This window comes from Rhamphochromis sp. 'chilingali', assembly GCF_963969265.1.
Source record: "Rhamphochromis sp. 'chilingali' genome assembly, chromosome: 8".
NCBI classification, from domain to species: domain Eukaryota; kingdom Metazoa; phylum Chordata; class Actinopteri; order Cichliformes; family Cichlidae; genus Rhamphochromis; species Rhamphochromis sp. 'chilingali'.
In genome coordinates, this window is record NC_137935.1 from 39,397,400 (window position 1) to 39,424,916 (window position 27,517).

Consider the following 27,517-nt stretch of genomic DNA (forward strand, 5'->3'; position numbering starts at 1 on the left):
CATTCTATCCATGTGAACCGCTACCACTGCTGCCGTCAATTCCATGCGAGGGATTGTGACTGGTTTTAAAGGTGCCACTCTGGATTTTCCCATTATAAAGGAACTGTGCGTCTGTGAGCGACTGTTGTGCAACAACAGGTAGGTAACAGCCCCATAGCCCTTCTCACTCGCATCTGCAAAATGATGCAACTGAGCGGCGATCGTCTGTCCAAAATCAGAAGGCTTTAAACATCGTCCGATGCTGATGTTGTTCAACAGATGCAATTCTTCTACCCAGCTTTTCCACTCTTGAGCAACTGCTGATGGTATAGCATCATCCCATCCTATCCCCCTCTGGCACAGATCTTGAAGGATTCTCTTGGCTGTGAAGATAACAGGAGCAAGGAACCCCAGAGGGTCATAGAAGGAGCTTACTGTGGATAGGATTGCTCTCCGAGTCAATGGTCTGTTTGGGATAGATATGCAGAACTTAAATTCATCTGACTGCAGGCACCACTTCACTCCCAATGCCCGCTCAACAGGTAAAAGGTCACAATCCAGGTCTAGCTCCTTAACTTCATTTGCTCTTTCCTCCTCAGGTATAACTGCCAAAACACTGCGGCTATTGCTGATCCACTTTGTTAAGTGGAAACCACCTTTGGCGCAAATGTCTCTGAGGTCTGAGTAAAGATTGATGGCTTCTTCTTCAGAGCATATTGAAGCAAGGCAGTCATCGACATAAAAACTATACAGAATGGTGTCGATCACCTGCTGGCTGAAGTATGCTTTGTTATCCTCTGCGCATTTCCGCAGGGCGTAGTTAGCACAGCTCGGAGAGGACGTTGCCCCAAACAAATGAACACCCATCCTGTACTCCTGCATGCTCTGATTGATGTCACCACCGGGCCACCAAAGAAACCTCAAAAGGTCAGCATCTTCCTCTGGCACATGCACCTGGTGAAACATAGCCTCGATGTCAGACATCAAAACAATGGGCTCTTTTCTGAACCTCGTCAGTACGCCAACCAAACTGTTTGTTAAGTCAGGACCACTCAGGAGCTGCGCATTAAGAGAGACACCCTGGAATGATGCTGCACAGTCAAAGACGACGCGCATCTTCCTCTTGGTAGGATGGTAAACCCCATGGTGAGGGATATACCAAAGCTTCCCATCACTGCGCTCTAATTCTGTGACTGGGACTCTCTTTGCATATCCTCTAGATATAAGATCTGTCATGAAGGCAGTATAGTCTTTATGAAAGTCTTTATCTCTGATGAACCTTTTCTTCAAACCTAAGGCTCGTTGCTCAGCAATTGCACGGTTGTCAGGCATTCTTATGTCTCGGTCTTTCAGTGGCAGGGCAATGCTGTAGTGCCCATCCCCCAAAGTCACCGTCTTGCTGGCCAATTCCAGGAACTTCAAGTCTTCCTTTGACAGCCCCATCTGTTCATCATTGCTGCTCTCAGGAAAGTCCATCTTGAACTGCTGTTTCCATAGCTTGTCCAGTGTGACAGCAGAAACTCTGTTGGCAGTAACTGTTGCCAAACATCCTGGCCTTCCACAGCATTCTCGATTAAGTGGCCCATTCACAGTCCAGCCGAGCACAGTCCTAATGGCAAAGGGACCATCACCGACACTCCGGATGACCTCCAAAGGTTCTAGAGCTCTGGGCATATTCATGCCAATCAAAAGCTCAACATTGGCCTTAATTTCTGGCAAATGAACATGCTTCAAATGTGGCCAGTCATCCAGGTCCTGTTGATTTGGGATGTTACCAATATCTACAGGCATTTTATGCTGAGTGAAGAGGTTAGGCATATCACAGTACATGTCACTGTCCAATCCAGCAACTTCAAGTTCAGGTACAATGAAACTGTCCACCACTTTCTCCTGTCCCATGGTGCGCAGGAGAATCTTTGTCCTCCTCCCAGCAATATTCAGCTTGTCCATAAGACCCACTGTACAAAAGGATGCTGAACTCCCTTGGTCCAGAAAGGCATACGTTTCCACTATTCTTTGACCTCTCTTTGATTTTACTTTAACTGGCACAATGGCAAGCTTACAGTCCTGTTCACCGGCCCCAGTAAGACCACTAGTCTGGATCGTAACAGGAATGTTATCTGCCTCATTATTAGGTTTGACTTCATTCTTCTCTTTGTGGTGGATATGGAGTATACTTGCATGTCGGAGGCCACAGATTTTACATGAAAGGCGTTTTCTGCATTCTTTGCTTATGTGCCCAGTACACAAACAGCCAAAACAAATGCGGTTCTTTTTAAGAAAAGAAATCTTCTCATCATGAGGTTTCTTATCAAGCAGAGCACATGACTCCAGTGTGTGTCCGCCTTTGCAGAAAAAACAAGCCTTCACAGTACTGTGACGATCTTGAGCCTCTATCTGATTCTGTCTCTCGACGTCAGAGACTGTTGTGGCAAAGCTACTTCCTTTAGCTCTTAGATGTGGAGAACGTTTCCCTCCATTGCTGCCCTTGGCTGCTAAACGTGTTGCTGGAACGTCACATAGATTTCCAAAGACAGGATCTGTTGCAATTTTAACTTGACGCTCAAGGAAGGAAACAATGTCAATGAATGCGGCTCTGCGATGTTGCCTCTCCTGAATGTCACATGCTACTGTTCGCCATTTGTCTTTTAACTTATATGGCAGTCTTCTAATCACAGCAAGCATATTGGCAGGTGTATTTAATTCAGAGAGATCATTAATCTCTTCCATTGCGTTGCAGCATCCACGTAAGAACAAACAATATGCCTGAAGAGCTTTTCCATCTTCCGATCTAATAAGTGGCCATGAGTGAACTTTGTTCAAATAAGCAGATGCAATCACATGTCCATTCCCAAAGTGCTCATACAGCAGAGTCTTTGCCTTTACATATCCAGCACTTCCAGACATATGTTGACAGCTTTTAACAAGTTCATTGGGCTGCCCCTTGGTGTACTGTGCAAGATAATGCAGGCAGTCGCCAGCATCACCAGTCTTTGTTTCTATGACCTGTTCAAACGAGCGCATAAAAGCCTGAAAATGTAAAGGGTCACCATCAAAGGTTTGAATCTCCCTTTTGGGCAGTGAAGAAAGACTTTGCTGATGGACCAACATACAAGTTAATTCATTTTGTTTTTCCATAATGGACAACAGATTTTCATTGGCTACTGGAAGAGCAGCTTGTGGCTTAGGCAAAGGTGGAATTGATCCAAAAGCGTCAGAAGGCCCCATAAGAGCGGGTGCAGGCCTTTCCCTTTTGATATTCTGTTGCACTGTTTTTACTTGAAGCTCTGCATTCCCAGTGATTGCATTTCCTTTTGTAAGCATCTGAGGAACAAAAGTCTCTGCATCCGCATTAAGAATTTCAATGCTGTTTCCCTTTGTTTTAAAATATGATTCCATTCCATTAGATTTCCGTGGAGCGACGCTCCGCATAGTGGATCCAGTTCTCAGCACGTTCACCTTTGCAACAGTTGCAGCTATATCTGCTTCAAGCTGAAGTTGTTCTTTCTTTCTCCTCAATTGTTCCTCTTGTTCTTCAAGAGAGTGTTTTTCTTTCAGCATATGTTGACGTGCGAGCAAGGCAGCCATTTCAGCTTCTGCCCTGAGACGTGCAGATGAAGTAGATGATACTCTTGAGCTTGACCTACTGCCTTGATTTGACACACTGTCGGATGGCAACACGTCATCATTAACATCATTCTGAGGATTAAGAGATGATTGAGGTCCTTTTCCAGTGTGCTCTCGCACCTCCACTTCTCCTCCCAGGGAAGTTTCCTGTGACTGTGCTTTGTCAGATAATGGCCTCCCCGAATGTTTATCAGTTTCAGAAAGCCATATGTTAACATCCTCCATAAACCCTTTATTGTATTTAGAGATGCTTGAGAACCATGTATTTTGTTTATCTTTCTCATCAAATGAGATTAGAGAAAGTAAAGATTCATGCAATGCACTGGCATCCTTAAACAGGTGTGTTAACTCATCAAACTGTTTTTTGACTTGTGAATGATTTTTATCATCTTTCATTAGCTCTTTAAGAGACATAATAACACTTTTCATTTTGTTTACATGCCTTTTCCGATCTGTTTGGATGGTTTCAATTTTGTTTGCAAGAGCTTTCTCAGTGAGGGAAGTTATTCTTTTATCCTTTTCAGTTTTTCCAACAACAGATGCAGCCTGTGATCCACTCATTTTAAGCATTCAACATAAGCAGCATGCCAAAATCCAAAACAAAGGCAACAGCAATTCCTTCAAACTCAGTTGAACGCCTGCAGAGCCACAACTCACACACACCAAATCCAACAGCAAACGTAGCGGTGGGCGTGTCACAAAAACATCTTCGTATGGTCAGAATCCAAACTGCGTTCAAACAAACAATACGCAGCACAAAAACACAGTTTACATACCACCGTCGTCTTCTCCTTATCTGTCGGTCTAGCCGCTTTTACGGGTGTAGTGGCGGCGGTGTGTGGGCTCGCATCGGCGTTTATTCAGCGCTGATTGCGGGACGGTCCATTGCCGTCGCACTTTTTGCTGACAAATGTTGGCGACTTTCAAGCCTTTGAGTCGCCGAGCAGCTGAATGGGGGAATAATGTTGACGTGCCCGCTGTTTAAAACGTTAGTCAAAGTTCCAAGTTAAAACTCCTTTATTTGTTATCAAATCCTTAAAATCCGTAGAAAAACAGTGATCAAAACATTCCAAGCTTGAGCGGTCAGCAAAAGTCGACTTCCCCCCATCACCCACTCATTCACAAAATTTCCCTCGGGCCGTGAACAGGTGATATAGCAATCACTATTACTGACACCACGTGACCCAAAGCTACGCCTATCCATAACAGTTAGGCTTCAAACTTTCCTTTTTGCTAAAGCATATAGTTAGGGCTGGACCAGGTGACCCTGAATCCTCCCTTAGTTATGCTGCAGTAGGCTGCCGGGGATTCCCATGATGCTCTGGGTGTTTCTTCTTCACTCACTATGTGTTAACAGACCTCTCTGCACTGAATCATACTTGTTATTAAGCTCTGGCTCTCTTCCACAGCATGTCCTTGATCCCATCTTCCTTCTCTCACCCCAGATGGCCCCGCCCCTCCCTGAGCCTGGTTCTGCCGGAGGTTTCTTCCTGTTCAAAGGGAGTTTTTCCTTCCCACTGTCGCCAAAGTGCTGCTCATAGGGGGTCATAGGGTTTTGTTGATTGTTGGGTTTTTCTGTGGGCGCTGTATAAATAAAATTGAATTGAAAGAGTGAAGCTGGTTTTATGATGGGCAGAGCTAGCATGTTCAGGGCCTGCCAGTCTGCCTGCGGTGAGCTCTGTTGTCAGATGGAGGCAGTGTATAAAATCTGTTTGTGTGAGCCAGCTGCAGAGGAGAGCAAAGTTCTTGCATACAAAGAGTTGAAGTGAAACGGTCTTTGCTCTCATGCTTTATTTTCTGATCTTTGAAGTTTTTTTTTTTGCGGTTCTCCTGTTCCTCGTAAACTCTATCGCTCCCTGCTCTATTTCTGACCACTTGTCAACCATTTAACATCGGGCAGTAGCATACATCATCCACTTCCTGCGGCAGCGTGTCTTGTGTGGGTGAAGAGCCCCCCTCCGTGTGACGAAGTGTACACAAAAGGACACATTTGTGGGGACTATAAATCAAGTAATGTCAATCCTGCCATGTGTTAAAATCAAACAACCACACAGGACTAGCCAAAAACAACCTCGGGTCGTGTTTAACTAGGTAACCATGAGCACCCCCCCCTCCCAAAAAAAAAAGCAACAAACAGGAGAAAAAAACCCAATGAAACAAAACACTCAGCGGTGTGATGAGGTGATTCCACTGTGATGTAAACTGCCCAACCCTAACGTGCATCCATGAGTAGTTTTTGTTGAGTACACAGTGTACATGTCTGCTGTAAGAGGCTTTGATCCACAGTCGTACCGCTCCCATAAATGGGTTCTGATACGATTTGATGGAAGATGCGGCCAGCCACAAGTAGCCTTCGGGGCAGCACAACTGCCTTTTACCATCACAAACATTTTGGCCCTCCTATCAAGTACTTTGCCCAGAGTGCATTAAAGTCAACCCCCATGACACCTGGCAGCTAAAGGCTCTTTCCCACTCCAACCACCAACAATCCCATCTTCCACCACCCTACAGCATTTGATCTCTATCTACACAAAAATCTCAATCAGTGGGCAGCCAGGCCCCAGACTGGGACCTTGCCTTAGCATTAACATCAATTACCTAGCGTTGATTTAGTGGAGGCCCTGCCTAGCTAAGAGACCCGCTCCATTACTTATCCCAGAGCACTGAACTGTCTGATCCATCCTCCCCAACTCTCCAACCTATTTGTGATCGAGATGTCTCTATCAGATTCTCTTATTGGCTTTTGGTGATACAGAACACCACCTTGGGTAAAGAGGGCCCAGCACTGAATAATTGACAAGCTGAAGGCCATTAAGAGCATTACAGGATGAAGGGGAGTGGTCATGTGATGGCCAGAAAAGGGTTTTGTCACATCTCATTTAAAGCTGAGAAGAGAAATGCGCATGCATCATTTGTTCATTAGTAAGAGTGCAAATGATTGAATTGTTGTCAATCTTCAGTTATACAGACGGGATATTTAAAACTGAACTGTCTGCCTCATTTATTGTGCCAGTGTCCTACTTATGTGCTCCTTTTGGGGGAAAGTAAATTCTCAAGTTGCATAAAAAGTGCTAATTAATTGTAAATTGTGATAAGGAACATTTTCCAAAATAAAACAAGCATCTAAGTGAAAGCTTAGTTATTAACTGCATAAAATACTGGACATGAAAAAACCTCGCTGCATTAAATTACATTATTGTCTGTTGCTAGTAATAGTTTTCACTGGGGTTATGTAATGGGGATTAAAAAATATCTTCATTACAATGTTTAGCTTTCAGCTTAGAGCAGCGGTCCCCAATCCCCGGGCCTCGGACCGGTACCGGTCCGTGGCGCAAGAAAGGTTGGGGACCGCTGGCTTAGAGCAAGAACTAAAGTCAGAGTGCATCATGGTCATCCTTACAGCAGGGAAACACAGAAAAGAAGAAGTTGGGCTAGCTAACAGCACCTTAACCTTCAGAAGTAAAAGCCAATGGACTGCTTTCTCAGAAGGATTTTGGGGGGGGGGATTTTTATACGCATATATATATACACTTTATAGCCATATAGTGAAGTGACCATACGACCATGCTGTTTTCTTTTACCATATACTTTCCTTCAGTTTATGGGATTTATATGGCAAACTGCACCATATGTGTTTTCATAATGCTTGAGTATTAATGTATGGCTGGTCTATGTAAGTTTGAGGTTTGCAGAACTTCAGCATGACTTCAGAACCGTGAGACACAGATGTACTCCTGTATATACTTGGCGCTTGTATTGGTATGTGTACTATAGAGACCTTTGGCTCTCTTGTCAATAAGGTTAGCTCCATCTAACCTGATGGTGAAGCTCAGCAGCCTTCCCTCTTTATCAGTTTATGTTCCACATCAACACTTAGCCGCCCCTTGGGTCTTGATGGAGTTACCTAAAGTGATTCCCTACCCATTTGTTGCAGAGTGGATGTTTGGATCCTAGCCCGTACCGTAGAAACCATCTCCACCGTCCTCCTGAGATGACAAAACCAGCTCAATCTATTAATCATGCAGGAGGCTATGCCTGTACAGTGTAAAGATTCAATTGCAAAGTAAATGGATTAGAGGAAAGTGAATTGCTGTATTGAAGTATAGAGTCTGACAGGAAACATAAGGATTGAGGGGCTGGACCCTGGATGGTAAATAGACATTGTGGTGTGAGCGTTCTCCTTCTGCCTGCTCTTTAGGTATCGCTGTGCTTGACTGGGCATCAAACCAGTTACAATAATCTCATAAAAGAAGCCATTTTTAAATTTTTGTTGCATGAAAAAGTGATGAAGTGTGGTCAAAGCTGAAGTTCTGTTTTATATTTGGTCATCTGAGTGTAATCTAGCTGAGGCAGGAGAGACTGATGTCGGTGTGTTCCTTTTAGAATAAATGGATTGCTGACCCTGTTACAAAACATGTTCAACTAATCAATAAGGAGGCTGCTTTCACTGGTTTCACAGTTTTAGGCCTTTTTAAAAATGCATTTTGTTTTCTTTAGGTCGGTTGGCTGAAAAGTTCTACTGAATACACTTTTGGCAGTTTTATCGGTGAAAACCCAGCCTGAGCTCTACAAAGATGATATCTTTACAATGTAAACACAATGGACAAGTTTAGTTTCACGTAAACTTGTGTAAAATCTCCTTCTTTCTTTTTTTGTTCTTTTTAAAATTAGTTACATCTGCTGAGTTCCAAGATTCTACAGGCAACGGGGAGAAATAGTAAGCAAATTCATAGAGACAGAAACCTAAACGGTATGAGTTTAGCTGATCAACTAATCTGTTACGCAATCAGTTATAGTTATGCCCTTTAGCTTTATACCTCAGCAGATCTGACCATCAGCCTTGTTCTTGACATCTGGCACCAGTACACTTCTTCATCCCTCAGGCATCCACTCACTCCACAATCATTTTAATCAGTCTGGTTAAAAAGTCGACTGACCCCTCTCCTAAAAATCTCAATACCTCATCTAGACCCAGTGTGCTTCATCTTCTTTGTAGCTACCCTCACTTCCTCCTTACCGATCTTCTGCACTTCATGAGTCATGAACCTCTCTGTCCTCCTTTCTCATTTGCTGCCTTCATAAGCTCCTCATAAACTAAGGAGCTTGGAAAGAAAAGAGTCTAGATTTCTTTAAGTTTCTTGAAGATGTTTCACCTCTCAACCATCTGTCTTCTCTGTCCAAAATGTGAACATTGGGATCATCCAAAGAGAGTCCTTTAGATGCAGATGTACCTCTCTCTTTGCTTTATCTGCGACTCCACGGACTAACTTCTTTCTTTAACTCCATAAATATCCAAGAAGTTTCAATAGAATTTGGAGCTAGCCCCTCTCCTTCATTACTCCATCCTTTTGTGTAATGTACCAGTACCATGGTTAGCAAAACGGCTCCACAGCATGATGCTACCACCACCATGCTTGACAGTTGGTACTGTCCTTAGATTTGAAATCCTCACCTTGACTCCCCCAATGATCTCTTGTAACTGTGACAGATCAACCTTTGTATAGAAAAGTTTTATAGCCAGATGAGACTATGTATTTGGCCTGTCCAGCTGAAAATGTTAGTTGACCTTTGGAGCAGGGCCTTCTTTCTCGGGTAACATCCACACCATGGCAATGCAAAGCTGTGGCTGGCGAGTGACAGTAGCGTTTCCAGTAATTTTCAGTTCATGGCAGGCTTGAGTCTTGAGGGTTCGTGGGTTGTTCATCCTGATCTATTGCCTCTTATCTAAGGGTGACAGTTTGCCAAGATCTGAAAGACGACCCAAAGTAATGACATTTTAAAAGTGTCGAAATGTGAATTTAAGGCATTGTTGAACTCGGCACCAAGTAAAGTATTTAAGTCGTGTCTGTGTGTGTATATTGATGTATTTGTAGGGTTGATTGGACAGACAGCAGCTTCCTCCCTTTGCCCCAAAGAGTTGTGACAGATAGATTCAGGCTATCTTAGACGGTCTGTATGTGTACTGTAAACCAAAATAAATTCGAACTCGTTCACCCAGTTCTTCCACCCTGGAAAAAGAGCATTTCATAGAAACGATTAAAAGCGGCTCATATTACCATGACTTTCATGCTCCTGAGTTTGTATAAACCTCTGATCGGGACTGTACGTGTCATCTGTTAATGTGTGGTCCCATTCTTCATCACTTAAAGACTATTCATCCATTAAAGAAATAAAAGCTAACTGTATGTTATACATGCAACCTGTATATTTTAATGAAAGTTTTTTTCAGTAACTACTTTGAAATATCCTATCTGTCCTTATACAGAAGGAAAAAAGTCAGAATACTGCTTTTTTACAATCTGATAGCACTGAGATTTATTAATTTGAGCAACTCTAATATCTAAATGTGTTTTCAGCTGATGCCTGTCAAACTGATTCAGGTCTCTGGCTAATGGTACAGTACTCTATACTAATTTTATTCATGTATCGGGATGCCCTTTGATTTGTTGTGTTTGTGATTTAAGAGAGCAGTTATCTACATCTCCATAGAGCTCAGTGTTCATCTCACTGCTCGTCAGTGCTAGTACACTTTGCTCCTTGCAGAAAATAAAAGCTGCAGTCCATCAAGTCCAATCCCCTCACTGGTTGAATATTTAATTTCAGACGATGAATAATTTACCAAGATAATGGTGGATGGAAGAAAAGGCTGAGTGGAGCAATTCATCTTCAACCTAAACAGCAGTTTAATGTTCAGCATCAACAAAACCTAAAATCAGAAAAATCTGCCTGTATGGGTTCATGTTACTTAGAAGAGCTTTGCCGCTACGAAGCACTTAAATTCTGCAGATAATTCAGCATAAAGTCAAAGTATTGAGACTCTAAAAAAGGTCACAGCTTTTTTTTGTGATTCCATAGAAATAAGTTATATTATGTGTTTATTGCTGCTTTTTTACTCTTGAGGTTTTCTGTCTGCTACAGAAGTTTTCTAAACAAAGTGAAACGGAGATGTTGGTGTGGAGCAGACATTAAGCCATTAGGGTTGATCCATGTGTCGTTTCCACTGCTGAAAACAGGCACATCAGTGATGTAGATCAAATGAGATGGATGTCGGCTGAGCGATGAAGTAATGGTGTAAAAAGTTATTCATTCATTGTGTTTAACGGGGACCTGCTGGTGACAGAGGCCAGCAGTTCAGCTTTAATAGCGTTTTATAATCCGGTTACAGCCAATTAGATGCTTCCACTGAACAGAAGCGAGTGATGGACTGGTCTGTTGTGAAACAGGACGAGCCACGATGGCAACCTGTGTAAATAATGCTGTGACCTGTGGTCAGCGTGGTTAAATGTGTGCTAACAGTCACTTTGTTGCAAAACGAGGTTCCAACAACGTGCGTACTTGAAATAACACTTCTTTGTGTCCTGTTAGGGTGGAGAGGTCCACAGACCAGGTCATCAAGCCAGTTAATGTGGAGGCCTTGTCCAAGTGGGTGGGAAAGATCCCAGCTGATGTGGTGAGGGACATGGCCGTCATCGCCCCTATGCTGTCCAGGCTAGGCTATGACCCACATGCCAATCCCCCAAACTATGGCCAACCTGACCCCAAAGTGCTGGACAACACTAGAAGGGTGAGTACTAAGCAGACGTGTTCATGATTTATATTCAGTTGGACTTCCATTAGCATCTTAAAATGTTATTTCTAAGTTTTGTAGAGAAATGTCAGAGTACTTTTAGTGGATAATAATAATAATACTAATAATAGTAATAATGATTGGATTTATATAGCGCTTTTCTAGGCACCCAAAGTGCTTTACAACTCCACTATTCATTCACTCTCACATTCACACACTGGATAAGAAGATGGATGAGAAATGATGTGTTTACTGTTGAGCTTCAGTGACTGGATGAATAACAATTGCCTTTGAGCAACAGTAGTGCTATCAAATCTTTATGCTAAGATAAGCTGAACTAAAAAGGTTCAACTAGCTTCTGGTTATACAGGGTGGGCCATTTATATGGATACACCGTGATAAAATGGGAATGGTTGGTGATACTAAAGTCCTGTTTGTGGCACATTAGTATATGTGAGGGGGCAAACTCCTCAAGATGGGTGGTGACCATGGTGGCCATTTAGAAGTCGGCAACTTTTGTTTTGTCAATAGGAAGAGGGCCATGTGACACATCACACTTATTGGTAATGTCACAAGAAAAACAATGGTGTGCTTGGTTTCAACGTAACTTCTAAATGGCCACCATGGTCACCACCCATCTTGAGGAGTTTGCCCCCTCACATATACTAATGTGCCACAAACAGGACTTTAGTATCAGCAACCATTCCCATTTTATCACGGTGTATCCATATAAATGGCCCACCCTGTAGAATCATATTTAGCATCCAGTCACATCTGTGTCATTGTTCTGATGTTTAGAAACTAAATTCCCTAAAAATGATTACATTCCCCGACAAATGCTTCACCTGACTTATTTTGAGTTTGTCTTTTTCCTTCTTTAAACTCTAAAACCCTGCCTTTGCTGTCCACTAAATGATTTTCATGGTAGGAACAGTGTCTAGAAAGTGTGATCAAACACGATGAGCCTCAGTATTAACAATGTAAATGTGGACACAAACCCAGTATCGTGTCCAAAGACAATACGAAGATACAAGATGAAGTGTATGTTACTACAGCACTCTGTACTGTGCTCACAAGAGATTATGGAATAGCAAATATTTTATATTTTCACTGATTCTGTGATCTTAGTCAAGTTTTAAAAATGAACTGCAATAAAGACATAATGATGTCATCAGAGTTACCTTAGCTTGAGTGTATGGTCTACACCTGGGGTGGGGGAACTCCAGGCCTCGAGGGCCGGTGTCCTGCAGGTTTTAGATGTGTCCTTGATCCAACACAGCTGATTTAAATGTGTTAAGGTTCTCCAGAGGCCTGGTGATAAATTAATCATTGGATTCAGGTGTGCTGACCCAGGGTGAGATCTAAACCCTGCAGGACACCGGCCCTTAAGGCCTGGACTTCCCCGCCCCTGGTCTAGACAAGAAATGGCAATCTGCCTTTACCGAGGACAGTTTGCAGCATGCAAAACTCATTTCTTTGGTCAGTTTCAAATGAATAATTTACATATGAAAGTAAAATCCAAAAATTGCATCTATCTATCTATTAGGGGTGCAACGATACTCGTATCGATATTGAACCGTTCGATACAGTGCTTTCGGTTCGGTACGCATATGTATCGAACAATACAAAATTTTTAATTTATTTTATCAACTTTCCTTCTGACGATGCTGTCTGTGTTGAGCGCTCAGTGGATCTGCGCTCGACAGTGCAGCCTAGGCGGAGTAGTCGAGCGCAGATCCACTGAGCGCTCAACACAGACAGCATAGTCAGAAGGAAGAGCGCAGGGCAAGCTAGCAAGACAGAACTTAGGCTCGTTGCAACATGGCAAATTGAACCTTCCCCTACCCTCATTCAGATCTGGCGTTTGGAACTATTTTGGTCTTCATGTGACGTATGACCCTGAAGGTAAGCGAGTCATGGACTAAAGTAAAACAGTATGTTGGATGTGCCATGCAATGCTCAATTACATGGGTGGGAACTAGTGCGTTAGCGCAGTTAGCTCGTTAACGCGTTGACGCCGTCCAGCCCCACCCACGAATAAACTCTCTTTTCCAAAGATGAGTGATTTCTCGATCAGATAGATTTTTTTTTTTATTACTTTGTTGTTTCAGCAACATTCAATTTAAAAACTGTACTTTTGAGTTAAAATATATATTTATAATTTTAATAAATGACAAATTAAAAAGGCATGAACATTTTTTTAATATCGAACCGTGACACCAAAGTATCGAATCGAACCGTGACACCAAAGTATCGTTGCACCCCTACTATCTATCTATCTATCTATCTATATATGTATCTACAACGAGATGTGTAGTTGAAGTATTAAAAGGGTATAGGATATAGTTGTATGGTTAAGCTTGACACTTGCTTGGGATTCAAAGTCGGGCGATGTTTTTGATCCATATCAATTTTGAATATTCTGCTTTCACATGTCACTCTAATGCAGTAGAAACAGACATTGCACTTTGGAGTACTTTATGTGTATTATGTAACTATTTTTATTACCATTAAAGCTGCTTCTACTTTACTGCATGAACTACTGCTGCTGTGTACTGTTCCAGTACCACTTTAAGCTTGTGTCCAGAGACACCCTTTTTTATGTCTGTACATGTCTGCTTTCACTGCCTGTAAACAGCCTGACCTGTGGGTAAGAGGAGGGACAGGAACAGAACCACCAAACCAACAGTTCATGGCTGACATCAGATAAACGTGCTGCTGCTTAAGCACTTGCTGTCATAGTCGTATCCTTGCCAGACGTGTAACCCTCAGTAGTTATTTTTGGAGCAGGATATGTTTTATTGAACCCCTTTTCTCAGGCAGTGCTATCAGCTGACGTGCTATCAGCTGACGTGCTATCAGCTGACGTGCTCTGCAGCCCCACTCTTTGAGTTTTAAACTGCATGTCTGGCGACAGGAATTAATTTTTATTTCAAGGTCTCCCTGTTACTTGGATACCTGTTTTCTCAGTGTGTCAGATTTTCTTTTTTCTAATAAGAGATGCTAGCATCAAGTCGTCATGGAACTAATTTGAGTTATTGTAAGGCATTAGGACCACTGGGAAGACTTGCACTTGGTGCCTGTGGCGTCCGGTACTCAGAGTTTAGAGAGGCTGTGGTTTCCATTAGTGTGAAATTCCATTCTGTGATTGATTGATGGTCCAAGCTGTCTGCTGCTGGTAGACTGGTGTTAGTAGAGTATTGTAATTACTGGTAAGAAGACAAGGTAGACGAACCGTGCTCCTTGAACTCTTGTTCACAGTTGGATTAGTAGTTTAGTGCTGGAACACGATGAAGAATGCCTCACATGGACGATTAGTGTGTTTTTCCAGGCTTGACCTCTCACCCTATCAGACTGCTGTCCAAACATTTTTGTCTGACTTGTTGCTTCCAAGCTGAAAGCACAGAGCTTTTTCTTCACTGGGTGTTTTTTGTCTGTCCATCTGTGGAGGCTGTCGGCATCCGTGCCACATACTTGTCCATCTCTTCAAACAAACATCAAGGTATTTCCCAAAGTCTTACACCTGGCATTTAAACTATAGAGTTTACCATAAAGTTAAGCTGCTGTGCATCTCATAAGAGTATAAACTTTATACAAGTGTGTGTGATGACTTGGGAAGCCTCTTAAGTAGTAGGTTTAATGTGTCATAAATTGGGAGATCATCTCTCAAGATAACCTGTGGCTAAGTTCGAGCCTAGCATCAGTACCATTTCCAAAGTGTTTCCCTGGTCACATCAAAGCAGAGAGTGAGAATCTGACCTCTCAGTGAGACCTTAGCAGGTAGGCTGATAACTGAGATGCACTCAAAGTGGTGGTTTTGAAAAAGTTGTGTGTCGGGTTTGTGTTTAATGTTTGGATTGCTTTTCCATTTGTTAGAACAGGACTTGAGGGAGAGAAGGCGAAGAATGAATTCATCTTGATGCTATTTTTACTCGTCAGGAGTGTAATGACCTGAATGGAAACATTTTGGAGTATAAGATGTGAGCGGAGAGAGGGCTTTGGCGTGTTTCTTGGGAATAATCTGTCTGACCACAGAGAGATGGAAACTTTAGAGAAAGATTTGCAAAGCCCGCTTCATGAAGTTTAAAGTGGAAATATTCTATCCAGTCACCGACTTGGTGCAACAGAGTATATAACTGGATCGTCATATTCAGCATATCAATGAATATTAACTGCAGCACACATCACGGATGTGGCTCGCCGATGCTGATGTTTCCATGTTTGCATGCAGCTGCAGTGTTTTTTGTGACGCTCCATTGTAGTGAACAGCTCCTAAAATCGCAACGTTTGCTGCTGTGCTGCACTGCACTCCTGTGTGTTGCCAGTTTGCTGTCAAGGCCTGCATGCTCAGCTCTCCATGCTGTTCCCTCCATGTTGTCACTGTGCCATACATGGTGGTCCTGTTTGCATAATTTGGATGCAGTAAATAATCATGTCAGTGTGGCGGTTCCTCTGAAATAGTTAACATTGCTCACAGTAAACTTGGGTGCCTCGTTGTCAGATATGTTGTGTAAATCTACACATGATCAGCGCGATCCCTCTGGACCGAGCCAGCTGCAGAGGTTATGTTGTTTATTTGTCCTCTGTGTTCCCTCCCTCTTGGCCCACAGTTCTTGTATACAAAGGAGGACCAGCTTTAGACAAACGAACAGACTGTCACAGTGCTCTGCAGTCTGTTTGCCTACAGATTTTACAATACATCAGGGGTAGGCAACTCCAGGCCTCGAGGGCCGGTGTCCTGGAGGTTTTAGATCTCACCCTGGGTCAACACACCTGAATCACATGATTCGGTCATTACCAGGCCTCTGGAGAACTTCAGGACATGTTGAGGAGAACATTTAGCAATTTGAATCAACTGTGTTGGATCAAGAACACATCTAAAACCTGCAGGACACCGGCCCTCGAGGCCTGGAGTTGCCCACCCCTGCATTATAAATATATGATATTGTAGGGTTTCTTACAAGAATCTTATTTGGGAAGGCTACCCAGGTATGCCAGCTGTTCCCAAAGTATACTTGGTAACATATTTCTGAAAACATTGAAGTTGCTAGCTAGTGGGCCCTCTCCCTCCATCATCTGGCAGAGCATTTTCAAGTTCTGTTCTCATTTTTCCTCTCAGCTGCCAGATTGATAGCAATCAGTAGCTTCTGCAGATGGATGTCCTGCAGGGAGTCTGATCCCAAACTGACTATTTTGGAGAGCAGCTGGAGACCATAGCCTCCATGCATTACCACACTAACCCAAACCTGCAGCAGATGAGCATGCCACAAAGAGCGTGCTGGAACTGCAGAGCTGAACAATGGCTCTTGTTGACGTGTGCATATAGATATAGCCACAATGATGATGGACTTTGGTTTAGCAAACTCTTTATTTCGAATCCTTGAGTTTAGGCATCGTCAACAGTACACACATGCTCTCTCCCACTCATGAGGTCCGGTTTGCTGGAGGTGAAGCCCAGCAGACACCAGCTGCAGCTCATTATCAGCGCTCACTGAAAACAGTTTACCCATCACACAGATGTTATGACAGGGAACCTTTAAAGGCCATAAGTAGGGATGGGTATTGATAAGATTTTCATGATTCCGATTCCATTTTCGATTCTGTTTAACGATTCGATTCTTTATCGATTCTTTGTCGATTCTTTTTAAAAAGGAGAACACTAAGGTCGATTAGCTTAGAACTGTGTTTTATATCTTCTCTTTGAACAAGATAGAAATTTAGGAGTAACATGGCCTTACAAACCCAACAGTGAGATCTTAAGAGATCCGGCCTAGCACATTCGTCTATCCTGCCTGAAAGGAGACGCTACCGGTAGACTGCAGCGACAACTGCCAGCATCTGAGCCAGACTCTGTCTCATCATGGTCACTAAATGCAGCGCAAAGCAGTAGCAGGTTTTGTAATAAGGCAAATCGCACTAACAGAATATGCACTGTTAGTTGATTAGTTACCTTTTGCATATTCGTAGTGTTTCCTCCCTTTCATGCCACTTAGGCGCCATGTTTCCTGCTAAATGACGCTACACAACGTGGTGAAGTCATTCGAGGAGGGAATAGGGGAATCGTTCTCAACAAGAACCGGGTTTCGATTCCCATCCCGAGCCATAAGCAAGTAATTGTGAAAGCAAGTGATCTGGAAAAACTTTGGAATCTGTGCCAATTTGACTATTATCTGAAATCTTCGGTCTAACTCAGGATCTTCCTTTCCAGGATTTATCTTGTTGCTTCACCCATTAATGTTGGTGGATGAGAAAAGTGAGGTTGTTTCTCCTCCTCTGCATCAGTGCAACCCTGTTTGTTTTTATCCATTCAGTTATTTGTTCTTCTGGCTTTTATCATTATTGTTATAGCCTTTCTCTTTTAAAATTGATACAAATTCAACTATTCACAGAGACCAAAGTTCACTTTGTCCTGAAGACATCCACCCCCTTAGTCTATTAGTAATCGCCTCCCACCCAAATTTTGTGTTGCATTGCATAAGACATCTGGCAACCAGCCCTCAGCTAACTCACTGGATGATGAAGCTACATGTGGAAATGCTCTGTCTTCAATCTTCACCCAACCCCATCCAAATATTTACCCTCAGTTTCTTCTCCTCACCCCCATTTCACCACAGAGCATGCAGCTCGGATCGAACTGCACAAAGCAGAGAAATGGTTTGGAAGGAGTGGCTGAGCTGAATGTTTGCATTGTGCAGACACGGAGGACGATGCAAAGGATTAAGGAAGCCTGACCTGTTAGGATCAGCCTTATCTCACTCGTGCTTTGTTGCTGTTACTGTGAGTGAGGACCCCTGTGGATTATAGGTATTTCTTGTAAGCAGGAGTGACTCTGTGGTTGATGTTTATCTCCCCCAAGCCTTTGTTTTTATTCAACCTTGGAAATATCAGGAACTTCTCGTGCAGCGTTTTATTCATTTTAGTTTCCATCACTTTATATGTATTGAGAACCAAACTAAAGACTTGAGAATGAATGACAGAGTTATTGAATGGCTCAATGAATAAGTCATCCGTCCATCTTTCATCCATCTGTTTTCTTCTGCTTATCTGGGCCCAGGTCACAGGGGCAGTAGCCTCAGCAGAGACCGGGGCCTCCCTCCCCCCTCGAAAGATAAAATCTCTCTAGTGTAGCCTGGATGTGCTCTAGCCCAACCCCCAGCAGGCCCAGTACTTCATTTCTTCTTTTCTGAGGTGATAGCAGAGCTGTGTTTTAGTTTCCCTCAGCCAGAACACGGTGTATCGTCTTTAGATGGAAGCTAGTGAGCTAACGCCGTTATACTAGTCCTGTTTTTGTTAAACCTGGTTGTTGCGCCTGGTGAAGCAGTCACACTCATCATTTTATTAAAGATGAAAGATTTTAGACAGTTTGTAACTCTCAGTGATGCCGCTGCGTTTGAGTTTGCTGTTTTAGCTTGTACTGTCAGTTGGGGCAGTATTGAAAACGACACGTAACAGCTGATGATGCAGACTGCTGCTGTTCACATCTCTATTGTCGGTGCTTTAGCTTCGTCCCTGCTGGACACATGGTATAAAGCCATAATGTAAAGCTACTTTGCACAGCATAGTGTCAGAACCGTCCACCTCAGCCACTGTCTGTGCTTCCTGAGCTGGCTAAAAAGCTGAACCCCAGCATCCTCCTGGGTCATGTTTTAAAATCTGACCTGTTGACTTGGACCTCAGCTTTGTCTGTGCTTCAGGCTATTTAAGCTTGCTGTAAATGACGCTCATCAGGCCTGGCTCTTGAAGCCACAATCAATAGCTTTTAAGTGGCTTTGCAGTTGCTCTGATCCCTGGTGAGAAATGGATATTGGGATCGATATATTCTCAGTTTTGCCACTGTAAAAATAATGAGATGATTTGGTAGAGAGACGAGATAATAATGCTTGTAGATTTCCTCGTCTGCTGTGTTGGGCTTTTCTTCTGTGGCTGGACCTTGTCCTTCTTAATGATGGGCAGGCTAATCAAATTGATTCTGGGCTATGGTCAGTGCTCTTTGGCTCTCAGACCTCAGCAGAAAGTCGTATCCATGAAACTGTGGGCTAGACTTGGGTAGAAGAGAGACAAGTCAGGATTGGGACCTAATTAGGACTTCGATGAAGAATTTCTCGATCGCTGCTTCTTACTGCTTAAGCTCAGCTCAAGACTTGCTTCTATATTTTCCCATTATATTAGTGGAGGAACGGGTTATATTTTGCTGTGCTTGCTTGTTATGTACAACAAAAGGAAAGATATAATTTAGCTGCACAGCTGTAATCAAAGCAGCAAAGCTGTGTCAGATGACGGCAGTTAGCCTGATGCGTGTAGTCCTTACACTGAGTTTCTTCATTATTTATCAGCGCTGCTTCAGCTTGTTTGGTACCACATTAGCATAGGCGTGCTTGTCCTAACAGATATCAGGGTTGTTGTGGCCTGCTCCACCTGAATCCATGAGCCAGCTATCACTGTAGTGCCTTTTTTGTGCTTGTAGTTTGCTTCTGATAACAATGCGACCCTTTCACCAGCTTCACATTTGTCACATTTGATTACAGCTTTGTCCTGTTATCCTGGACTTTGGGAAAGTTTTAAGTTTTCTCTATTCTGATATAAACTTTTGTTGAGGGTCCACTGTCCACCCAATGAAAACATTTGCCGTTATGTGCTCTCTCTCTCTGTCTCCCTCTCTGTGTCTCTCTCTGTCTCCCTCTCTGTGTCTCTCTCTGTCTCCCTCTCTGTGTCTCTCTCTCTCTGTCTCTGTCTCTCTCTCTCTGTCTCTCTCTCTCTCTGTCTCTGTCTCTCTCTGTCTCTCTCTCTGTCTCTCTCTCTCTCTCTCTCTCTCTCTGTCTCTCTCTCTCTGTCTCTCTCTCTCTCTGTCTCTCTCTCTGTCTCCCTCTCTCTGTCTCCCCCTGTCTCTCTCCGTCTCTCTCTCTCTGTGTCTGTGTCTCTCTGTCTCTGTCTCCCTCCCCCTGTCTCCCTCTCTCTCTCTGTCTCTCTCTCTCTGTCTCTCTCTGTCTCCCTCTCTCTGTCTCCCCCTGTCTCTCTCCGTCTCTCTCTCTCTGTCTCTCTGTCTCTGTCTCTCTCCCCCCCCCTCCCTCCCTCCCTGGTCTGTTTGATGAGACTTGAATGGGAGATAATGGGAGATAACTGGTTTCTGAAGCACGAGTTGCTCTTCACACACAAACGTTAGATCAGAGTCTGCAGAACAGCTTCAGTGTGCCGATCAGCTAGAAGCATGCTGTTTAAAGGTAACGATGTCCCAGCGAGAGTGGAAGTGTGCAGCTGAAGCGTTCGGCCCTGCTGCTCCGCAGTGGCAACTTTTCAAAGGCACTGGGCCGTTGGCACGTTTAACCCCCCGAGACAGAAGCTTAGTCACAGGGCGCTGCAGTCAATGCTGAGGCGGAACCGCTGCAGGCTCTAGTTTGGCACTACCACACCGGGCCGGCCTGCTGCTTGTACCAGCAGGCGGCTTGGCTGACCCGACCGTGTTAGTCCCTCCCTGACTTGGCTCAGCCCAACTCTGAGGTGAGCTGCCAAGGGTTTCTAGGGTTTTTGTTCAACCGTACACACCTTTTGTTTGGGGTTTATTTGTTCACTGCAGCAACCAGAAATGCTCGACTGTGTTTTTGTTTCATGCAAAACTGATGCAATGCAGATCTTTTAAAACTATGCAGAAGTGAGTTACAGTAAGTGGATAGAAATACGACTAGTTACAGTGGACCTCTGGAACAAACTGCCCACTGACCCGAGGTCAACTGTCCATCAGGCTTACACCGAATAACTGTGTGCGTGCGTGTGCATGTGCGCTGTACATGGTCATTATTAAAAAAAAAAAAAAAACTTGAATGAGTCTACATGGGTTTTTATGTTATGTTTTGTGATAAGCATATTGAGTTTATGTGTAATAAATAAATGAAGATTAACAAAACATCTCAAAGTGCTACAAAAAGTGATCTGTATAGTTGAGACAATGAGTGAATTCATTGATGACTCAACAGAAAGCTATTTGGCTGTAATTATAAATGCACAGCTGGCTTTTCTCATGCTGCTGCATCACAAATGTGTAAATGTTCACAAAATAAACCACATTTGAGAGAAGAAAGTCATTATGAGAGTGTTAGCTGAGAACATGAAGGTGCTGCTTAGGCCAAAAAGCTCCATCTTATATGTAGTCCAATTATCTCTGTAGTCTTGACTCGAAGGAAAGAATGGATTTGTTCACAGTGAGTGCTTCTGGATTTCTCACTGACGTTCTGGTATTTCTTAAAGTGAGGATGGCTCCTCTTCTAGACACCATGCAAACCTGCATCAGTGGTTTGGCAGGCCAGCAGCAGCATTGACAGCACAATGACACTATCCAGTCATTAAATCTGACGTCACTAGCTGTGTCTGGACCTAAACTCCGCTGCAGGTCCATATATCAAACGATCACTATGGCATTACTGAGAGTTGAAAAACTGTCTAAAGTCTTTCATCTTTAATAAAATGATCAGCGTTCTGCTCTACCAGGTGTAACAATTGAGTTTAACATCCAGGCATCCATGAAAACGGAATTTATGACATTTAACGGAGTTAGAAGTTAGCAGGGAGTTAGCTCGCTAGCTTCTATCTAAATACAATATAGCATGTCCTGACTGCGGGGTTTTGGAAACAAATTAAAACATACAGCTTTCTTATCACTTCCAACATAAATGAAGACAGAAAACTAAACAGCAGTGACGTTTGTAGGGTTACTGAAGTTTGGCTAGCTGGTATATAATGATGTGCTACGTGACCGCTAGCGACACAGCTATGTTAGCATAATATAAACAAGCTAACTTTTTTTCCACTCGATAAAAGTTAACGTGAGTGTTCTCGGTGGTCAGGAACAAATGCAATCGCATGGCAGGATGCTGTAAAAGGACCAAACTTCAGCCAGGAGAACAACTGAGATAATCCATCCACAATACGAGGTTAGTCATTCATATACTGCTGCATGGGCTGGGCTGTAGTTACATCCTAAGGTTTTAAAAACTGAGCTTAAATAAATGATTAGTGGTAATAAAAGCCGAGGGAGGTCAACAGTGATCACTGACTGTTTTAGGAGCTTTTTGAGATCAAATAGAAGAAAATACAAAACATTAAACATGTTAACAACACAAAAGCCATATTAAACGCAGACTACTTTAGACCCGGAAGTAGGATTCGTCGCGTCATCACTGAACAACCGGATTGTTTAGCTCCCTTTGGATTATATGCAGTATGGACACAGACTTGGTAACAGATATCTGTTATCAGGGAAGATTTGAGGGGAAGGCGAAACTCTTTGTGACCGTGATGGATGCTGGAGCGTGGCCTGTATTAGCAGACGTTGTTTGTCTGTCTGAATAGAACAGAAGGTAAATCTTTCCCAGTCTGAATATTCCTCCTTCCATGAGCATTTGAACACATCCTTGTGAGGTAATGGACCTGCAAATCATAGTCTGCTGCACAAAAACAAGCTGGCTTCTTCCTACATCGACCCCATCGTGCAGGCATGTCGCCTGGTCTTTGTTCCATCTCCTCACCGAAGGACAGATTGATCTAGACGTTATATCTGTACACATCTTAATTATACATCCTTTGGATTTACTGCGTGTGCATTCTGGTGTGTCCTGATGTAGAACATGCTCCACCTCCCCTGCACGTGCTCTGTCTCCGTCTGAGCAGAAGGCTCGGACTGGCTCGGAGCAGTCTGGCCTGGAGCCTCTGAGCGCCGACAGAGCTGCAAAATGGCACCCGGGAGGAAATCAGAAACATGCACTCGCCTCTCTGTCTCTGCCTTGGGAAGTAATGTCGGATTACACTCCCCCTTTGGCCCTGCCTCAATTTCAGACTAACACGCAAGCAAGCATGAAGGCACGCAGGGGGATTAAGGAGGGAGTTTGTGTTTTGGGGGAACGTTTGAATCAGTGAATTCCAGAATGTTGAGCACAGGACTTTTAAACTCGAGCACAGACTCAATAAAATACTTTTCATTGATACTGAATCACTTTTTTTTCATTGGCAATGGGGAAGCTCCCATTTTCCTACATAAAGCCTCAGATTTGGCTTTGCTGCCTTTTGATGTTGCCGTGAGGATAGAAGTGCAAAAACAGTCAAATACTGCAGCAAAGCACTGTTGGCTGAGATTACTTCCTGTAACTCTGAAACTATTCCACCAACATCTATACGAATGGATAGGTACCACTTTAAGATGGCATGATAATGAGACAGATGGAGGCGATGCTTGAACTCCTGCTGTATGTTATGTAAATGTCTGTGTGTGTGTCACAGACTAAATCTGCTCTGTTAGACACAGATCCGGGGACTCTGGATGCCATTCGAGCTTTGTCATATGACACATTAGATATCAGAAGATCGATACATGATTGACGTGGTCACCAACAACTGGTGTGCCAAAAACATATCCGCCTCGCCGCTACACCGCCAGCTGCACTACGTTGATGCAGAGCAGGATGGATCCATGCTACCACGTCAACACACAGCGGCTCATGGAAAGCTGACTTTACTAGAGCTGGAGTCAGAGATGGGCACAGCTCTGCTTAAAGACATTGGGACCGGAAGAGGTCGGACTTTGTCAACCGATGAGTCTTATTGTTGTTGGGCACTGGAGATGTAAACCATAGAGGAGGGACAAAATATTATAGCAATAACAGGATTGTTGTTTGCGTACAATCCAAATGCCGCATGTAGCTCTACGATGAAAGCCGAACTGGATTGAAGCATTTTAGTGAATCTTTGTATCATTTTCTGTCTCTTTGCTTCCTCCTGTTTCCTCTCGTCAGCTCCAGCATCCTTCCTTTATCTCCAGCTTTGAGGGAGAAGCTTAAAGCGCTCGTTTGTGAGAAATGTGATTTGTGTGTTTTTTATGGGACTACTGGAACACCCAGTGTCTATTCTGAGAATCCCACATGCACAGCAGAGGTATGCCCTACAGGCCACCCCCCTGCCTCCAGTTTGATCTGATGTTTTCATGGCAGCCTCCTGCTGTGGCTGGTTTTCAGAAACTCCCCCAGTCTCCCTCCCCCATCTCTTTCTGTCGGCTGAGTTTGAACTTAGGCAGGGATAATGCTATTTTACATTTTTAACATGTCACCATGGAAACCCGGATGCTGAACTGTGCAGCGCTGACTGTGAAGCTCTAAATGTGGCCCTTTGTTTTTCCAGGTCTATAAAGGTGAATTTCAGCTCCCAGATTTCCTAAAAGAACAGCCACAGGTACAGTAACCATCCTGCCTGTTGTTGAGCTTTTCCTCATTTTGTTCTCATACGAGTCGAACCATATGCAGCTCAGTGGACAGTCACGTGACAGGTTTCCATTTGCTCACAGTTAGTCATCTCCTCTTGAGTTTCTAGCCATCTAACAGCCTGATTTTCGGTTCCTGCTTCATGAATCCCCTCCTTTTTTTTTTTTTTCTCCCCCCCTTTTTTTCCTCCTTGTTTTTCGGTAGTCTTTCTTTACTGTGTCGTCTCTTGGTTTCAGAGCCTCACGTTGGCTGAAGAGCACCTCTGCCCCCTCCTGGCAGTTGCATTCATCTGTTTTCTGTTACAGAAGCTTTCAGTTGTCTTTTTTTCCAAACGCAATCAGTCTCTGTCTGTCGATCGCTGCGATCTGGCTTTCTGTCAGCATCTTCTCGGGGGTGTAGATGCAAACTTCTGCATTTCCCCCTCAAGCGCTTCATCACAGAGGAGCTGACGGTGAAACCTAACCCGCTTTCTGTTCATCCGTACAGATCCAGAAGGCTGCAGAGAGACCCAATCCCAGTTAGGAGCAGAGGCAGCGTGGGCACCAAAACACACAGGTACAGAAGCAAGTTTATTTCACAAATACACTTCCTGTTTAGCTACGTGTTTAAAAATGAGTCCATCAGGACTGCTGCTTACAGACATCGGTGAAATAAAGCAAGAGCTCCTATATCTACTTAAAATGATTACAGATATTAACACAGAGGCCAATATTTGCTGTAACCACGTCATAAGATATACTGCAGAAATCTGCTTTAATTAGTGTTGCAGCAATCCAATAATTATCAATAAGAATAGAAACAACTGAAAGTCTTGTTTTTGGTTTGCTTACAGAGTCTCACCGCCTCAATGCACTACACAGAATAAAGTTATCGTTTAATTTGACTGATGTTGTGATATTATCTTGTTTTTTCACTTGAACCTGTTCCCTGTGTGAGCTCATGGAAACCACACAAACCAGTTAGAGATGGGACGCTCCACACTGATGTTTAGATACAGTGTCAAGCTTATGAAGCACATATGTTTGGAAACAGCATGAAATCACAACAAAAGTTGTTTTATATTGTAAGGTAGACCCTACAATCAGCTGACCCCCTATGAGCAAGTGACAGTGGGAAGGAAAAACTGCCTTTTAACAGGAAGAACCCTCCGGCAGAACCAGGCTCAGGCGGGCCTGGTTCTCGATATAATTCCAGCAACCCTGCTAACGTGAGCTTTGCCCACCAGTAACGTGTGTGCTCTTGTTCTGGTACAGGACTCGCTGCAAAGGAACAGCGCATCGCCGATATCGTCTCAGTCATGTCACAGCCCTGTTCAGCTTTGGCACATCTCAAGTGTCACATGACCACAGCTGGGACACGCCCCCCCAATATATAAATATACACACACACACAGGTGGGCTGCGACCACTCCTTGTCATCAGAAGTCTCGGCCTTCAGCATTGTACTGTACAAAAACATGGATGTCAGCGCCACTGAATGTCTGCTGGTCGTCGTCTCACGTCGCGTCATGCTCATCAGCTTGTAGAAATCATTTCTGGCCTTTTAGAGGAAAAGTATTTATGAATGGGAAAATTAGCTTTTGGAAGATGCAATACCTATTTTGATGATGATTTCCTTTTTTTATTGTTTTTCATGCCGTTGTATTGTGCAATGTCATGGGTACTGATCAGTTTGACGTATCAACCGTGATAAAAGATGCTTTTTTTAAACAAACCTTGTCTGTTTCTTGTGTATAATGATCCGAATACGGGAAGATGTGCTTACAAATACCCCGTGATCATCACAGTTTAATGAAACAACCAAACAAGCTCAGTGCTGCTATGAACATCAGTCTGGTACTTTCATGCTGCTTTTATACTCTGAACACTCGGAGCCTCATCCACCCACACCTGCATGGATGCATCGGGGAAACGCAGCTCGATCAGCTGGCCTTCTGCTCGCTAGGCGACCCGCTCTACTTCAGCTCTGAGCTTCGATCCTCTTCCCTTTTTATTTTTCTTCAAACAAGCGCTCATAACTAAAATAAGCATAACCATATTATTGTTTTCTGACCTGATTGTGTGAAGTAATCTGAGGAGATTTGACTACTCTGTTAGGCCCACCTGTGCACCATGTGCTGCTGTAATTAAATCAGTTTAATGACAACAAAAGTAGTACTTTTACAAGAGTTGTACTGAAAAATATTAACTTGCCCCTAATATTTTGATCCAAGAAAAATAAGAGTGGAGCAAACTTGGTTTTTTGTTAGAGGCTTTAAGGCACGTTTGGGTCTCGTCATAGTTGCAGTGGTGCACCATTATTTAAAAAATGAATAAAGGGCAGGGATAGCTCAGTAGGTAGAGTGGTGCCCCATGATTGGATGGTCGGGGGTTCAAATCCACTGAACAGTACCCCCTGAGCAAGTTACTGTCCCAACACACTGCCCCCTGGGTGCTGGGTTGGTGGCTGCCCACTGCTTCACTGAGGGAATGGGTTAAATGCAGAGAGGAATTTCCCTGTGGGGGTTAATAAAGTATACATTATGTAGAAATGCAAGAAAAAGAGATGCAATCAAAGCATTTGACCATCTTTAATTTAAAAAAAACTAAACGGTAAGTTCTGGATGTGCAGTGCAGCACATCACGTTCATGGCCTTACTGGGTAACATACGAGTAATACTTGAGCTTTTTTTGTAAAATACTTGTTACTGTTGCACACCGCGCCTTTATTACCACATCATTTGAGCTGGAGCAGATGTTGTATCTGAAATGAGTAAAGCTTTCAAATTAAAATATCATTGCTTGTTTAAAAAAAAGTACAAGTGTGTCAAAGAGTGCTTTTAAAGTATTTGACTCAGTGTTGGGATCACCGACAGATAACCCTTTCTCCTAAATAAAAGCTGTTGAAGGTACAGAAATATTGGGGGGTTTGATAGAAAAAATGTGGAAGCTGCTGGTGCCAAAATGGGTCGCGTCCACCCAAACGTGTTTTATGTATGTGGCCAGAGATTGGCGACATACGTAGTGAACCTTGTAAAGTAATTTTACTTTGAAAGAGTCAAACCGCATGTGACCAATACTTTCATTTCTTTCTCACCGTCTTCTCTAACACGTGTGTATAAACATCC

General features: G+C 43.4%; 1 protein-coding gene across 2 annotated transcripts in view; it reads left to right on the plus strand.

Moving 5' to 3' along the window:
* tpst1 (tyrosylprotein sulfotransferase 1) overlaps positions 1-26,104 on the plus strand; it is a 48,950-nt gene extending 22,846 nt beyond the window's left edge. Inside the window, exons 3-6 of one of the 2 annotated variants that reach the window (XM_080888319.1) lie at positions 10,972-11,170; positions 24,332-24,382; positions 24,898-24,966; positions 25,665-26,104. In XM_080888319.1, the coding sequence (XP_080744445.1) occupies positions 10,972-11,170; positions 24,332-24,382; positions 24,898-24,933 (286 nt within the window). In that variant the 3' untranslated portion in view covers positions 24,934-24,966; positions 25,665-26,104. The remainder of the gene's footprint in view (positions 1-10,971; positions 11,171-24,331; positions 24,383-24,897; positions 24,967-25,664) is intronic. The other variant, XM_080888320.1, reaches the window with a different exon arrangement.
* The last annotated feature ends 1,413 nt before the right edge of the window (positions 26,105-27,517 follow it).